Source organism: Gorilla gorilla, chromosome 14 (genome assembly GCF_029281585.2).
Source record: "Gorilla gorilla gorilla isolate KB3781 chromosome 14, NHGRI_mGorGor1-v2.1_pri, whole genome shotgun sequence".
NCBI classification, from domain to species: Eukaryota; Metazoa; Chordata; class Mammalia; order Primates; family Hominidae; genus Gorilla; species Gorilla gorilla.
The window spans coordinates 7,007,438-7,025,372 of NC_073238.2; the positions used below are offsets into that span (position 1 = coordinate 7,007,438).

Sequence of the window (17,935 nt, forward strand, 5' to 3'; positions counted from 1 at the left end):
TTTAAGATGTACTGGCCAGGTGTGGTGGTCATGCCTATAATCCTAGTATTTTGGGAGGCCCGAGTGAGAGGATGGCCGGAGCTCAGGAGTTTGAGACCAGCCTGGGCAACAAGGCAAAATCCCGTCTTTATAAAAAATACAAAAATTAGCTGGGCATGGCAGCACACCTATAGACCCATCTATTTGGGAGGCTGAGGTGGGAGGATCACTTGAGCCTAGCAGGTTGAGAATGCAGTGATCCCTGATCATGCCACTGTGCTCCAGCCTGGGCAACAGAGTGAGACCCTGTCTCAAAACAACAACAGAAAGATATGCTGACCGCCTGTGATGCTGGCCAGGATGGCGTATGCATGCTACGGCCTGTCATTTCCACTGATCACAATTTGAAACTCTGGACAAAATATAAATAGCAATGACCCAAGTACTCTGAAAAGTAACCAGCAGACAGGTTGGGAAACGTCAAAACCTGAAGAATTATCTGGATGGCGGTGGTGAGAGATCATATTCTGGGTCATAAAACAAACCCTAAAGTTAAACAATTAAAATTCAGTGAATTATTTTCTCTGATGACAGAATTAAACTAGGAGTCTAGAACATTTCTAGAACATCCCCAAATATGAGAAGTTAAATGGCGTACTTCTAAATGGCCCATAGGTCAAAGAGAATATCTTAAGACAAACTGGAAAACAGTTTGAACTTAATAAATATGACATCATCTTATCAAAATATGTGCTTACAGGGCAATTTATAGCACTAAATTATGAGAAATGAAGCATCAAATCAATAATGTAAGCATTTACTTTAAGTAAAAAAAGAACCAAGTAAACTCAAATCAGGCATAAGAAAAACAGAGTAAATCAGTAATATTTAAACAAAGACAGTAAAGGAAAAAAATTCAACGAAATCCAAAGTTGGTTCTTTGCAGGGGTGATGGGAGGTGGAAATCAATCAAATGAGGAAGCCTCTAGCAGACTGACAAAGGAAGAAGAGAAAACACAAATTGCCAATACCAGAAATGAAAGGAATATTATTACAAATCCTGTAGACACTAGAAGGCTATAATGGATACTACAAAAACAAAACAAACAACTATATGCTTCTAAATTCTACAAATTAGGTGAAATAGATCAATTCCTTGAAAGACAGACTACCAAAACTCAAGAAGAAACAGACAGCTTGAATACCCCTGTATTTATTAAAGAAACAGAAGTGGCACAGCACTTTGGAAGACAATTTGGCAGGTTCTGATAAAGTCAAATGTACATGGACCATGTGACTCGGCAATCCTACCCTTAGGCATTTGCACAAGTGAAATGAAAACCTATGCTCAGACAAAAAGCACTTTGTGAATTCCAATCCACTTATAATTTACCAAAAAGTGAAAATAGTCCATATTCCTCCAATGACAAACCAATAAGCAAACCATATAGTATTTATACAATGGATTACTATTTGGCAATAAAAAGGAATAACTGTTGATACAGTACATGAAAGTAGCCAGACTCAAAAGCCTACATCCTGAACGATTCCATTTGTATAAAATTCTGAAAAAAAAAAAGCAATGCTAGAGGAACACAGATCAGTGATTGCCAGAAGTTTACAATGGAAGGTTTTACTATAAAGGGCAAGGTAATTTTTGGAGTGATCATATAATTTTGTAATCTACCAAAAACAAACATAATAAATGGGCAGATAAGTAAAGTTCATGGATTGGAAAGTTCAGTATTGCAAAGCTCTCCCAAAAATGACCTATCAATTTAATCCCAGTGGAAATTCCAATCAGTTTTGTGAAGGCTGCTAAGTCAACTCTAAAATGGCCAAGAATAGACAAGATCACAGGAGAGGAAGCAGGGAGGTGGACACAAATACCTTCTGATTGATGAGTGAAATCATTAGAAGGCCAGCAAAAATACAAGCAAGCCAGAATTTCTAAAGCACCACAAAAGAACACTAGTTAGTAGTGCGTATAGGTATCTCTCAAATTTGTTGTAAACATAGGCCTTTAAAAAAATATTAGAAACTGATATTTAAAGAGATATAAACTCATATTAAGCTTTTGAAAAATTCTAAGCAAGGGCCTCACCTAATTTCATAAAAGGTTGTGTAGAACCAACCGTTGCTGCAAACGATGTGCTGCCCTGAGATGTGAGGATCCTAGTGGTCCCTCTGGGTCAACAGCAGCTACCACGGCTGAGCCCAAACTCTGATACATTATCTATCTACAATCTTTATTTTTAACAATTTTTATCAATGCTACCCATAAGGCACAGAGAAGCAGAAATGTTTATGTGGCCTCCTGCCAAAAACAATCACTTGCACTTATTTCTAGTACTCCAGAAGACAGTAATAGAAGTTTTTCAATTTAGAAAAACATTTACAGCAAAGAAAAAAATCTCTGTAAACTTCCTGCTTAACCAGTCTAGTGAATTGTGATGAGCCATATAAATTCATTTAGCCACCTTATGAAAGACTTAATCCAAAGTCACTTCTAACTTCTAGAAGAGCTAATGTATTATAATCACAGATGTGAAAGACTCAAAGGCCAGAAATGTCAAGGTGTGGTCTATATCCTAAGTCCAGAAAAAAAACAAAAAGCAACATGTACAGGCCAAATGATTGCCAATTTCTTCTGCCTATGTCATCTTTCTTCACTATAGCCTGAAATTACATTTCATGTTTGACAATTCTCAGCAAGGAGACAAAACAAGCTTATGAGTAAAATAATAGATAGCAGAGCCACAGAGAGGACGAGAGGCAGGAGTCATCTCCCAAGGCCAAGTTCAACTTCTATATTATTAGACAGGGCCTCAGTGTCTTTGAACTGCAAGGAATTAATATTGATTGTAGCATGAGTAAAACCTATCTTCTACTCATCATGAAAAGTCACAGTCGTTTTGTTTAAAGACTCCAGAATTATTATAGGCAGAAACAAGAAGGTTACACACCTATTTGGTGAAACGAGGAATCAGGAATGAGCATTCCCAAGAGAATACAATTACAAGAGTAAAATCACCTAGAGTTTTTGGGCTGCTTAAAAAACCCAGAAAGAAGTGCCAAATGAGAAAATAATCAAATTCAGTGGAAAAACTCACTTGAAGGTATCATGGTCAGCTGGGTTTCCACCCCTTTGTTGCACTTCAAATCCTGTGTATTCCACAAAGACTTGCTCCTTTCTAAAGGCTATGGTTCACGTTCAACAGAATAGCAGCAACCACCATGAGCCTGAGGGCTGGCTAGTCTTTAGTATTCTGCCTTATTCAAAGAAATGATCATTTCCCTCATTCCTAAAGATCTCCCAGGTCCATTACAAAAAAAGGAGCAGCAGCCAGGCCCAGTGGCTCACACCTGTAATCCCAGCACTTTGAGAGGCCAAGGGGGGAGGATCACCTGAGGTCGAGAGTTCAAGACCAGCCTGGCCAACATGATGAAACTAAAAATACAAAAATCAGCCGGGTGTGGTGGTGTGTGCCTGTAATCCCAGCTACTTTGGAGCTGGGTAACTGGCAGAGGTTGAACAATTTGCAGGTCTCAGAAGACAGGAAAATGTGGGAAAGTTTGAAATTCCAAGAGACTTGTTGAATGGCTTTGACCAAAATGCTGATAATGATATGGACAATGAAATCCATGCCGAGGCAGTCTCTGATGGAGATGAGGAACTTGCTGGGAACTGGAGCAAAGGTGACTCTTGTCACCTTTGATAAGATGGTGGTTGAGGAGAGGTCTTGGCAAGCGGTGATGTGTGAATGTAGTGAGGGGCCTGAAAACGGAACTCAGAGAGGACACTGGGTTTTAGAGGCTGAAACTACAGAAAGTCCGCTGCGTTCAAGGCCTGCTTCCACCAAAATCTAGCAGTGTGGCCTCAAGCAAACCATTTCACTTCTCTTGGCCTCAGTTTCTACATCTGCAAAATGGGATTTATAATCCTACCCCAGCCCACAGAATTCAGAGTTATATGAGAAGGCTAGAAGAGCTCACCTACCAAGGGACTCTTTTAATGGCAAGGTGGGGAAACTGAGGCACCGAGAGGGCTAGGGCTCTGCTAGCTGTCACCCAGAGTCTGCTGGACCTGCGATGAGAAACCAGAACTCCTGCCCCTAGTTCCCCCGGCTTTCCTCAGGCTGGGGAGTGAGTGCGGTGAATAGAAAGGGCAAGCCCTCCTGCTGTTTCTCTCTGGACAGGGGCGGGATGCTGGGTGAAGGATGAAAGGAAGAGGCTGGAGAAGGGAGAAAAGCTCCAGCTCACACTAAGTCTGAAATTTTTTAAAATGCGGACTCCGTGGCCCCTCCCTTACCCGCCCCATTCCTCTCTGAAGTCCTGCTTGTGAAGGGCCAAGTCCTAAAGTCTGCTGCTCCGCCTCTCTGTGTGCAGAGCCATGGGGCCTTCACAGGCTGCAGTGGGTCCCGAGCCCCCAGGGCTGTGCCCGCTGGTCCTGACCAAGATCGCGGCTGCCGAGGTCAGTCCAGCGCCAAGGGCACAGGGCCAGGGCAGGCAGGGCAGGGCTACCCGAAGCGCATAGAGGCTGCTGGTGTCAACGTGACGTCTTCTGGGGCGCCTGGCATCCCTAGGAGTGGAAGCCGCTGATGAAGTCAAAGCTGCCTCCTCCTTCAGGAAGACTTTGCTCCCATAGCTGGCGAACAGGAAGCGGAGCACCGCCAGGAGGATCTGCGGGCGCTGCTGAGGGCTTCTTTGCAGGGACAGTGAAGCAGGCAGCGAGGGACAAGACTGCACGGCAGCCCCCCATGGCCAGGGGAAGTTCAGAACCGGAGTCGCCCGCCGCCCGGCGATTCTCCATCCCTGGATCGGTACAGGGGCATTTGGACGCTGTGGGGAAGTCGCGGTCTGGGGATATTGGGTCCAGCCTTCGGGTAGAAGCAGGTGATAAACGCAGTCAGGCCAGCCCGGAGCGTCAGCCACACTGCGGTGCCCACGATGCCCAGGGTGAGCGCCACGAGGCGCAGGAAATTGGCTAGGGTGGGAGCTCACTGGTAGGCGGCCCTGGAAGTCAAAGATCTGCTGCTCCAGCGCTGCCACCAGTTGCAGGCAGCAGAAGGCGAGGAGCGTGTGGCACCTGCGTACTCGCCCATCGCGGACCTCTTTATCCAACCTTCAATAATTATTCTTTTTATTATATTCAATGATTATCTACTTTTCATAGAGAGCAGCTGTCAGTCCAATAACACACTTAACAAATGATATACCTAGTCCTCAAGGTTAACAAACACATGAAGACCAGCCCAACACTGAAAATCAGTTTGCAAACCTTCGCTATGTCTGATGCCATTCCTAAAAATTTTTAGGGACAAGTTTTGTTTGTGGTAAACAACATAAGGTGGGGTGTGTGCTGAGCCCAAAGCTGACCGATTGCTCACAATTACTCATAACTACCCATTGACTTGATTTTATCAAACTTCAGACAGTCTTGTCTCCTCTGCTCAGGCCCCTGGACCTTGGCTCACCACCTAAGACTGAACAAGCACTACAGGACAGACCAGCCCGCTAACAGCTCACTCCAAAAATGAGCGGGACTCCCAGAGAAACTATTTTTATTGGAGCATCCTGGTTTTGCCACCTGCTCATCCCGCTGCCTGTCCTTCTCTCCAAGGAGGCTTCTGCCAGCCCTGCTTGTCCTTCCCTAGAAAAGGAAAGCCTTTTCCTGTTTGATCCTGAGACACCTGTAGATTGAGTTTGGAATATTCTCCCTATTGCAATAGTATTTTTGAATAAGTTTTATTTTTCCCTACCTCTGGTTGATTTTTAATTAATACCAGTAAGTTTGGATGAAAGCCTGCACACCTTAGGGGTGTGTGTGTGTGTGTGTGTGTGTGTGTGTGTGTATGTACTTTAGCATTACCATGAATGTAATAACAGTAAAATCAAACAAACACAGATGGATAAGCAATATGTTGGACTAGTATGAAAACGGCATTGGCAGCAGTGATATGATTTTTTTTCAAAATGGTACGCTTTTTGAAGTGTAATCTTATTTTAACCTAAAATCTTACTATCAGAAAATGCAGTGTACATTAAAATGTTCTGAACTGCTTTTATTCATATATTAAATGGTTGTACTCAAATATCTACAAATTTGTTTTTCACTTATGTAATTGTCTTATAGAATGTTCAAAAGTCATGCAGAATGTGAGACAATTTTCTATTGAATACGATTGCTTTATCATTGCAAGATATCAAACATCCCTGTTTCCCGCCAAATAAATGTACAATAGCCATAAATGTAAAGATGTGTTTTGTAAAAAAGATATATTTTTGAGTTACAAAACAAGGATTTTAAAACTTGAATTGTTACAGTGAATATGTCTTAATACAGGCCAGAGTCATTCAGGTAAAAAATTACCTCACATCTATTCTTTGCAGTATCACTTAAAGGTGTTTATTTAGCGGCAAAGATTTTTTTTTGTGCCTAGAGGCAGATATTTTGCCCCATGGCTATTTACGGTATGAAACTGTATTTAAATGAGTGTACATATATAAAAGCTGCCATTCTGGCTGTAAACTATTGCGGGTTATCAAGATTAAAAAATAAACAAATAAAAATATTTCTGTTTTTCTATGAAATGTCTTTACTCGAGTCCAAATGTAGAGATATAAAATGCTTGAAATTCATAAAACCAAGTGTTTCACATATTTCAGTTGTGATGGCCTTTGTCCTACTTTTGTTAGTGAAGCAGGCAGACTGCATTTTTTCCCTCTCATACACCTTCAAATGGTGGACAGAAAAATTTGGTAAAAGTTCTAGGGCATTATCTGATGAAACACATTAAACACTAAAGGAGAAATACAACTTCATTGTTTATAAAAGACGTATAAGAAGGAAACCTGCATACATATATCTATCAGTTTTGTATTTTCAAGAAATATTTGCCTTAAAATGAACTTCATTAGAATATGTTTTCTCCCACAGAGCCAAGGAAAGTAAGTTAGACACAGGATCTGGAAGTCTACCTGTGTGATGTAATTACATTGAAAACATTCCACAAATAACGCAGAAATGTATCATTGTGACCCAAAATATTCTCTAAATTTTCTCAAAGCAATGTGGCCACATCTATTATCTTTTACTATGACTAGTCATCATTCCATGCATTTGAACATTACCTCACCCATTTGCAGCCTCCTATCTCTGCAATTAATTATGGCTAACATTCTCAGCAGTCCAAACATCTTGAAAGTGACAGCTTGAAAAAGCCTACCAGAATGATGTTCACTCTGTCACCTGACTAGCTTGTCTTCCATCTAGACATTGCAGTATGTAGAAGAGTGCTTTTAGTATTATAAATTTGATCCAACACGTGTTCAATTAGATGAAATCTTAAATATTGCACTACATGTGAATTGGGAAAATGTTAATTTGCTTCTGTAGTTTTAAGTGTATTCTCAGAGGCAGATGAAGACATATTACATCACTGAGTTCAAGAAATAAAGTAAATAGAAGAAAAAAGGTGTTATTTTAATTTGGTTATATTTATATTTGAAGTTTTCTTTTCCAGATTTAGGAGAACCTACTAAATACACTGAAAAAAATGTGGTAGCCCTGGGTTAAATATCATACCTTATTTTTTGTTTATTAATTCCAGGGTAGAGTAGAAAAATATGCTCTCTTATATAATACAAAAATGATATGGGGAAAAGAAGTAAAAAATTAACTTAGAGACACCATTAATTAATTTCTTTTATAAATGAAACACTAGATAGTTTCTATTTGTTTTGACAAATAGAGAATATATTTAGAATCAATGCTTTATTTCTTGGAAAGTGGAGTAAAAAATTTAAATGTAGGATTCAGATTGTATTATAACTATGCACTACAGATCACATACATTTGTCTTTTCTTTGTATTAGACATTATTTAATGGTAAGCATCCTTTCAAGGGCTATTTTATATAAGTAGTAAGGTATCTGGAATTTCTGAAATAATAAAAGTGACCTAAATCACTGTGTTTGGTAAATTCACAATATCCAAATAGCAGGAGGGGAGTGCTAGAGGTAGGGAGGGGAATGCTCATGTTCTCATTATTCCCAAACAGATTCTTAAAGTCTTCTCACTGGACACATGGATGCACCTCTGTAATACCCAATGTCTTAGCCACAACTGTCTGCACTTTTTAATGAGATACATTTCAACATTATTCCTTGTCACCTCAATATCAGATACTTTCTCATGTAATCTTTTACTTCTGAGGAGTTGAATTATTGATCCATAAACTGAATCCATAGCTATGTATCTGTGGATGTTTTTAAATTATGTGAAAATTTTGTATATGCATTTTTCAGGGGAAAGTATCAGATCACCCACCTGGTGATTGTAACAAAAACAATCACTCCTGTTGATATTTAAGTCTTAATTAATTCAGAAAAATTTGCACACACCTTAAGGTCAGATAGTATTTTGTACCCTACATATAAAAACTACCCCTTTTTTTTTTTGAGATGGAGTCTCACTCTGTTGCCCAGGTTGGAGTGCACTGGCATGATCTCTGCTCACTGCAAACTCCGCCTCCCATAACATTAATGATCACTGATCACAGATCACTGTAATGAATATAATAATAAGGAAATATTTTAAAAATTGTGAAGATTACCAAAGTGTGAAACCAAGACACAAAGTGAGCACAGGCTGTTTGTTAAATGGCACCAATAGACTTGCTTCACCAGGGTTGTCACAAACATCTCATTTGTAAATAAAAGAAAAAATGTTCCTATCTGTGAAGCACAATAAAGAGAAGTGCAATAAAATATGTTTGTATTAATTTGGTTAACTTTATTCCAACTTAATGTAAATTAGTTTTAAAACAGTTTATAAAATTCTAAAATGAACCTGGCAAATTTAGAGCAATAATAAAATGATTTAAATTAGAAAAGTCTTTTTTAAAAAGGATACATAACAAATGTCTCATTGAAATTATTAAAGTTGTTTCAAGTTCAGCTCTGAGGTTCTTAAAAACTAAAGTAAAAAAGTATGACCAGTTTCTGAAGTCAAGATAAAACCATACAATCTTTAACTTAGAAAATTATCTTCTGTGTTGTGTCCTAAGCATAAACAAATGTAAGGACTTGCCCTGACACTCTGTAAGTAGTTCCACTCCAATACGCCCTGCAGAAATGTTTCCTGGCAAGAACAGCAAGTCAGAAGCCTTTTCAGCATGGCAACGAGGGAGAGAGACTATGCTATTAAAAAAAAAAAAAGATGAGCAGGAACAATAGCATCTTAGACAAGTGAGAAGTTTCAAAAGAGACATGTATAAGGAGAGCAGTTGCAATTATAAGGAGCAAAATATGGAATGATGAAAAAAGATACTTTAAAGAAAGTTTTCCTCAGTACTTTGCAATGCACTTGCCACCTTCTGAAGAAAGCTGGCTCCTCCTGGAACCTTAGGGTATTTGGACCCATGCTTTGGAATGGGGTGACCATCTGCATCAAGCTAACTTAAATTCAAATTTGTGTGCATAGGATAAGAATAATTGGGTTAAATAAAATTCACTTTTAATCTAAAATGTCATTCATTAGTTTGACCAACTTTCCTTACCACTGGCCACTTGGTCCTTGTCTTGTTTGACAGGGTTGTCAAACAAGGTTTGTTGTTTCCTTCTTTGAAGGAAAGAGTCAGTGTTTCTTCCATTCCAATGCATCCACTTGAGGAATTTTTAATAAAGTGGGCAATGAATGGGCAGCAGAAGAATTTACAGGCCTGCTAATCAAATGCTAAGTAATAAACCCTGGAAATTCTAAACTCGTTTGCATGAAGACCTTGCTTATTTTGTAACTATTATGTATTATCAAACGTATACTTAATTCTTTGAATGTGTTAGTATGTGTTCAAAGTACACCTTAATTTTATATATACATATATTTAAATTACATAAAATAAATAAGCCACTAAAAATTTTTAAACATGTTCTTATATTTCCTTTCAGTATTTTTATGTGCATGCATCTGTACTTGGTAATATTGCTGAATGCATGTTTGCATTGACAAAGCCTCTCCCCTTGCCCAAACTCTAGTCAGGATCCTCTAAGCCTCCTCTCAGCCTCAGCCTTCAGTGTTCGTCCTAGTCTGGCCCACATCTCTCAGGTTTAGGAAGAAACTTGCAAAGAATCCCCCACTCTCAGTACTGATCACCTTTGATATCTGATCAAATTTGTTATCTCCCACCACCCTCCAGATGATTTCTGATCAGTCTGGCCTGCCTTCAGTAAGAATCCTGTTCGATCTGTTTAACCCAAATCCCCTTTGCCCCTGATGTTTCCTCTTAGTATCCCCAGTTGAGCCAATTTTTAACCATTAAAAAAATCTTGGAAAAATTAAGTTCAGATAGGTTCCAGAGTGCTTATGTTCATTTCCTGGCTTTCTGAAGACCTGGCATATCCTCTTTAAATTGCCTCAATACAAGAAAATACAAAATGGAAAGAAGTAGACATTAGAAACTGGAAAAATGGAGAAATACAGGAATGAAGATAAGTTTCTATTTCAAGTAATTAGGTAAATTGTAAGGTGTTTATATTTAACTTTTTCTCATTAGCTTTAGCCCCTTGAACCTTTGAGAACATGTTATTACTATATTTATCGAATGTCATATTTTTTATTTTAACATAGAATGGTATTTTCACTCAAATCTCTTGAAACATATATTTATAGTCAATAGTTAAATTTTATTTAATATCAATTGTTTCTTTTTATTAGTATTTTCTTAAAAAATAATATTGGCCCGGCGCAGTGGTTCACACCTGTAATCCCAGCACTTTGGGAGGCTAAGGTGGGCAGATCACTTGAGGTCGGGAGTTGGAGACCAGCCTGAGCAACTTGGAGACAACCTTTCTCTACTAAAAATACAAAAAGTAGTCGGGCGTGGTGGTGCTTGCCTGTAATCCCAGCTACTCAGGAGGCTTGAGGCAGGAGAATTGCTTGAACCTGGGAGGTAGAGGTTGCAGTGAGCCGAGATCGCACCACCGCACTCTAGCCTGGGTGACAGTGCGAGACTCCATCTCGAAAAAAAAAGAAAGAAAGAAAATGCCAGACATTTATTGAAGGGCTGGAATGGTATTGTGAAGTGTTCTGAGTCAGTTGGGCTCTGATTGATAAAGAGCTTGGCATGTTTGAAGGACAGCAAGGAAGCCAGAATAGCTGGAGCATAGAAGCAGGGAGACAAGTGCCACAAGATGAGTTGGGGAAAGGTTTGTCTTTTAAGTGCTCTGAGAAGCAATTGAAGATTTGAAATAGAATAGTGACTTGCTTGATCACATTTGTACTTTTGAAAAGTTCCTCTGGCTGCTGTGGGGAAAGGCTTGAGTAGATGCAGGGTGGGAGAAGCATAACCAGCAGTAGACTCTTGTGGCAGGTTAGGTGAGAGATGGTGGTGGCCACGACTGGGCTGCTAGTGGTGGAAGTGACAAGAAGTAGAAGGATCGGAGACAAAACTTGAAGATAAAAAGTCTTGAATTTGCTGATGATTTGCATTGACGAAGTGTTGGGGGAGAGGACTGAAGGAGCAGAGGAGAGTGACAAGGGACTGGATGCCATTTATAAGGATGGGGAAGACTGGGATGAAACCGGTTAAGGGAGAAATTTTAAACATGGCAAAATTAAGAGGGGTTTTATGTGAGAAAATGGAAATGCTAAGAAGGAAGTTGAAAATCCTGCTAATTTGGAGATCTTTGATTAAAACTAGAAATAAGAATGTGGGAAGCATCAAGTTCCAAGATGCCCTCATTGTAGATAACACCATTTAGGATCTAGGCTCAAGCCCTGGGAAACTCCAGGGCTTCGGAAGTCAAATAGAGGAAGAACACGTACAGGAGATGAAGAAAGATTAGCGAGGAAGTCAGTGAAATATCCACAGGTGGGCTGCTGCCAAATCCAGCAGAACAGTATGCCAGATGTTAGGAGCATGAGTAAAATGAGAAAAGAGAAATGGCTTTTGACAACACTTCCCTACTAATAGTAGGGAAGAAGACATAGGTACAGATTCAAGTTGATTTCAAATTATGAAAGTGAGATAATTGACCTGCAGTGGTTGCTGCTCAGTGAAATCAGCATAGTGATTACCTGAGCTAGGTTAGAGATTTGATGGGTAAGAAAGAACACCTGAGGGTAATCCTGGAGGGGAAGAAAATAAAGTGTTTGCTGGAGAGAATGAGTTGGATTGCTGGACTTCAATGTGTGTGGGTTGAGTTTGTGACTTAAAAATGAAACCAGTCTATTGCTTGTGTGGCTTTTCCAAAATACTGTTATTCCATTACCTATCTCTTACCCCAAGAGTAGTCACATTCTTATTTCTGGTTATTTTAATTCCTGGTATTTGTATGTGATTAATGAGATAGTACTTGTTAATTTGATGATATTCTAGAAACCTGGTAAGTACTATGTACCTTGTCTTAAGTTTTGGTTACTTGATTGGTAAAATTATGCATGCACCATTGAATTACCTAATTCAAAATATATTCTTTTATTGTTTGACATTTGTCTTGTTTTTCTTTAAAATGTTATCTTTGTGGAGTAAACATTTTTCTTTATGCTGTTTAGCATCTTCAGATTAGTTCAGGGTATTGCTGAATGTGGTTGTTTGGAAGTAAAATGCTTTAGTTTTAGTTATATAGATTTTAATAAGATAATACTTTCTATATAATTTATCAGGTACTTTAGGCATTTTAATTTGCAAATTTAGGACAATTTGCTTTAACGTTTCTTCACTTTTGTCCATTGGATGTAATTTCCATAAAGTATTCATTTCTCTAAGTAAAAACCGAAACCAAACCGACAACTAATGGTCACTGAAGAAAGAGTGATTAAATGCTAAGGTTACAATGGTATTTGCATTTGAATGTTACCAGCTCTCTACAGTGTAAAGTTTATGCATTTATCGATTGCTTATGTTTCTCATTGCATTCTTTGGCCTACTGGTTTTGGTTGTTTATAGCTATAGAATATAGAATTCCTTATGGTTATCCATTTCTCCTTTTAAGTAGAGTGATAGTTGTTAGAAGAAAAATAACCCCCCAATACTTTCTTCTAGTGTTAATTCTTAAAGTGTGATTGACTTTTATTTACTTTTTGGTGCAGTAATTGCAGTTCATGAGTCAATGTTGATATCATATAAACCTTAATTTTTAAAGTTTCATTGTAGTGATGTCTCTGTAGCAGCAAACATTTAAGTTATTTAAGTTATACTTAAATGTTTAAATCACTGTTAGTGATTAGCTTATTTTGCCTTCCTTGAAGCAATTTGTCCTAAATTTCCATACGTTTGCATTTGTTTTTGCTGTTCTAAAATTCCTTAGTTGCTGGCTTTGACCTTTTATGTTGCTGAGTTTTACACATCTATTTTCTCAACTGCCATATCCTAGGAGGCTTGGAGTGCCCAAAATACAGTGAGCCCACCTTCCTGGTCCCCAGACATTTCAGAAGGTCGGGAAATTTTTAAACCCAGGCAGCTTCCTGGCAGTGCCATTTGGAGCATCAAAGTGGTAAATAAAATTGCATTTACATTCATATATCATTTCTGTCTGATTTGTTTTGCCCTACTGGGTGTTAAGAATTAAATCTTTCTTTTCTAGATTGAGCTTCCAGAAACACTATTTAAATCTAAAAATTGTAATGTAAAGAAATAATATGCTTGCATTTAAAAATCAAGTATACATTTTTAATACCTCTTTTTATGGTTAATTCCTTTTGTTGTGATTACTACTGGTTTTATGAGGGAGAAGTCCTTGACATGTAGACCAAAAGGTAATTAAGGACCTTTTCATTCATGATATCATAAAACTTTGTTGCTTAGAAAAAAGCAGAAGAAAAAACTCCATTAATTTATTATGTTCTCGTGGAGAAGAAATACCAAAATTGTGGCAGATTTCATTGTCTGTTTAATACCTTAAAATGACAAGGCTTTTTCCCCCATGACATTGGTTGATGGCTCTGCCAGTCCTTGAAGTGAGTTAAGTAGTGTGATGCATTTTGAAGAGAAAAAAATTAATTTGAAAAAGTATTAACTCAAAAGTTAAAATACTTCATTGACTGGAGATGACAGTTTTTCTTCATATTCTATATTTAATATTCTGGAATATGGCTGTTTAATTCAGACTAATCAAGGATTTTAAGGAATTCTAGGTTATACTTTATTTTCTTTCATGACTGGAAGAACTATTTTTTTTAACCTCCCTACCTCCCCATGATATCATCCAAGATATTGAGGTATAAATATACCTCATTTGACAGTTTGATAATATAGACCACCAATTTGTACTTACTTTTTTTCTGGGTCAGCATTTCATGTTTGAGAAAATAAATTGAGAGACTACTGTAGTCTTGATTTTTAATCGCTGACTTAATTTTTCAAAAATCTTTTATACCAATTTAATAACAAAACAAACTCGGCCGGGCGCAGTGGCTCACGCCTGTAATCCCAGCACTTTGAGAGGCTGAGGGGGCAGATCACTGGAGGTCAGGAGTTCGAGGCCAACCTGGCCAACGTGGTGAAACCCCGTCTCTACTAAAAATACAAAGAGATTTAGCTGTGCATGGTGGCATGTGCCTGTAATCTCAGCTGCTGGGGAGGCTGAGGCAGGAGAATAGCTTGAACCCAGGACACGGAGGTTGCAGTGAGCCAAGATCACACCATTGCACTCCAGCCTGGGCAAAGAAGCGAGACTCCATCTCAAAAACAAGCAAACAAACAAAAAACCCAAAAAACTAACCTGACCCCAACCATCTGTTGTGCAAAGAAGCTGATGCACTTCTCAAAAGGGATCTCAAGGAGAACAGGGTAAGAGAAGACAGGAGTGGCAGTTTGAAGCTGGGAGCTGGCTGTATTTATTACATCCAAAGGGAAAAAAGCCATTCCTCCCATTCCTTTTGTTCATGTGTTTCTATTTTATGCTTACAGTATCACCATCAATTTTTGACTTGGAAACCATTCTGCTAAATAGGGAATAAGTTCATTTCAAACTATGATAGGGACATCAGTTGAAGATATGACATATTATTTAACTTATGGTGAGGGAAACACCTAAGTATTTTCCTGAGCATCTGGATAATTTTAAATATACATAATTCATCTACTTAGGTAGGTGCCAGGTTTTTTCAAGGAGTAATTAATTAGTACAAACAAGGGTGAGAGGGCAGGGAACACCATACTCTGGTACTTAATGTCTGAAATTATCAGGGAATTTAACACATTTTCCAATAGGTTTATTTCTTGTGTAAGAAGTCAGATAAATTATTTCCATTTCAAGTATTTATTATTCAGATTATTTAAAGCAAAGCTTTCACAAAGCCTTTTGTCAGCTTTCCTGTAATCCTCAAATACTTTTTCCTGGCTGGACGCTTTGGCTTACTCCTGTAATCCTGGCACTTTGGGAGGCAGAAGCAGGAGGATCACTTAAGCCCAAGGGTTCTAGGCTGCAGTGAGCTGTGATCACACCACTGCACTCCAACCTGAGTGACGAAGAAAGTTCTTGTCTCAAAAATTAAAGTAATAATAATAATAAATTTTCCTCTAAATACAATGGTGAATGAGGTAGAAATGTTGAGTTCATAAGAGAACTGTTGAATAGTGAAGGAAACTGACTTAATTTTAATGACAGGAAGAATACTGTTACACACTAGCAAAAATGAACTTTCATGCTGATGTAGCAGTACAGAATATGCTTCCAACCCAGGGACGCTGGAGCCAGACTTGCTAGCTAAGCGACCTTGGACAAGTTACTTAACCCTTTTATTCCTCAGCACACTCATCTCAAATGAGGATAATAAAACCTACTATATGGGATTGTTGAGAGTAAAAAATACTTAGATTAGTACATAGTAAGTACTCAACAGATGTTAGCTATTACTGTAATCACCGCGAGACCAGTTAATGAGAGAGTTCTTCCTTATCCTTACTCTATATTGAATACAACTTGTTGCACTTCGAAATATCTGGATAAGGCTATAGTTGTTGTCGTCACCGAGAATGTAGGAGTGGGAAAGAGAAAAATCATGCAAAGGCTTGCTGATAGCGTTCACAGTGACAGCCCGAAAGTATGATTCTAAGGTTGTAAGCATTTTATATTTAGATTTTTAAGTTGTGGAGTATACTTTTAAAGATAAAAATAATAAGCCAGGTCTCTTAATACTTATCTAAAGAAGTGTTTGTATAACATTTAATAAAATGTTTTATCTCAGTGGCATTTGGATTTAAAAATTATTTTGGGCTGTCACAGAATGTTGACTTTTCCTAATCTATTACATAGGGCCGTGGGTCTGGATTTCCAGGAAAGCGGAGACCTCGAGGTGCAGGACTGTCGGGGCGAGGTGGCCGAGGCAGGTCAAAGCTGAAAAGTGGAATCGGAGCTGTTGTATTGCCTGGGGTGAGGCTTGCTTCATGTATATTTTCTCTAATCTAAATGTCAGTTAATGATGAAAATCTCATAGCAAGTTATTTTGAACTTAAGAGTCATATAAATAGGTCAAAATGTTTATTTTACTGTCCTACTTTGCTTTTTTTTTTGAGCCTCTGGTTACGTTTTCTTGTATATTTACTTTCTCATCCTTTCTCTTTTCTTACCTTCCTCTTTGACTCCTTATCTTTCTATGCCAACCCTCTCTAAAAAGTCAGTATGTAATATAGTTGCTCTTTAATTTAAAAATTTTAAGATTGATATTTGCTTACTATCATGTTATGAGGCTTTATTTATATGTGTATTACAAATATATTTGCTAACTACTAGCAAATATTTTATGTAATAACTTTGCTATTTATTAAAATCCTGTTTTTAAAATTCTGAAATGTCATTTTAAGTATAGGAGACAGGTGAAATTGTTCAAGTTTACTACTAAACCAGGAATAAGGAAGCTTAGATTCTCGTCCTTTTTTCAAAAAGAAAAATTTTCAAACCAGGCTTATTGAGGTATAGTTGATATAAGCTATATTTGACATGTACAATTCCATAAGCTTTGATATATACATATACACCCTTGAAAACGACACCACAATCATGATAGTGAATATATTCATCTCCCAACGTTTCTTCATGTCCCTCTGTAATTTTCTGCATTCCCCCTGCCATCCGTCCTTGTCCCCAAGATTAGTTTGCATTTTCTAGAGTTGTATATAGGTGGAATCATACAGAACTGTATGCTTTTTGGACTGATTTATTTCAGCACAATTATTTGGAGATTCATCTATGCTGTTGTACTTGTTAACAGTGTACTCCCCTTTCTTGCTGAGTATTAATAAAACTGTGGATGCACCACAGTTGTAGACCTGTGCACTTTTTTCTTCTTCTTTTTTTTTTTTTTTCGGAGACAGGTTCTCTTTCTAATTCCTGGCTGGAGTGCAGTGGTGCGATCATAGCTAACTCCAGCTTTGACCTCCCACCTCTGTCTCCCAAGTAGCTGGGACCATAGCTGTGTGCCAACACACCCAACTACTTTTTAAAAATTTTTAATAGAGACAGCATCTCACTATGTTGTCCAGGCTGGTCTCGAACTTCTGAGCTCAAGCAATTTTCCCACCTTGGCTTCCCAAAATGCTGGGATTACAGGCGTGAGTCACCATGCCCCAGCCTGTAGTCTTACATTCTTGTAATGTCTTCATCTGGTTTTGGTATCAGCATAACTCCAGCTTCATAGAATGAATCAGAAAGTATATTCTCATCTTCAGTTTTCTGGAAAAGTTGTGTAGTAGTGGAAATGTATCTTCTTATATTATACATGAATTTATTAGTGAAAGCATCTTGGCCTGAAATTTTCTTTGTGGGGGGTTTTTGTTGTGTTTTCTTTTTTTCTTTCTTTCTTTTGAGATGGAGTTTCGCTCTTGTTGCCTAGGCTGGAGTGCAATGGCACAATCTCAGCTCATGCAACCACTGCCTCCCAGGTTCAAGTGATTCCCCTGCCTCAGCCCCCTGGTTCACCATGTTGGCCAGGCTGGTCTCGAACTCCTGACCT

General features: G+C 38.3%; 1 protein-coding gene across 1 annotated transcript in view; it reads left to right on the top strand.

Annotated features, from left to right (window-relative positions):
• Positions 1 to 5,515: 5,515 nt before the first annotated feature.
• The window catches only part of LOC129529380 (histone-lysine N-methyltransferase 2C-like), a 48,168-nt gene continuing 35,748 nt past the window's right edge, over positions 5,516 to 17,935 (top strand). The window contains 3 exon segments of the mRNA XM_063697649.1: positions 5,516 to 5,674; positions 13,357 to 13,476; positions 16,240 to 16,356. Of these exon segments, the coding sequence (XP_063553719.1) occupies positions 5,516 to 5,674; positions 13,357 to 13,476; positions 16,240 to 16,356 (396 nt within the window).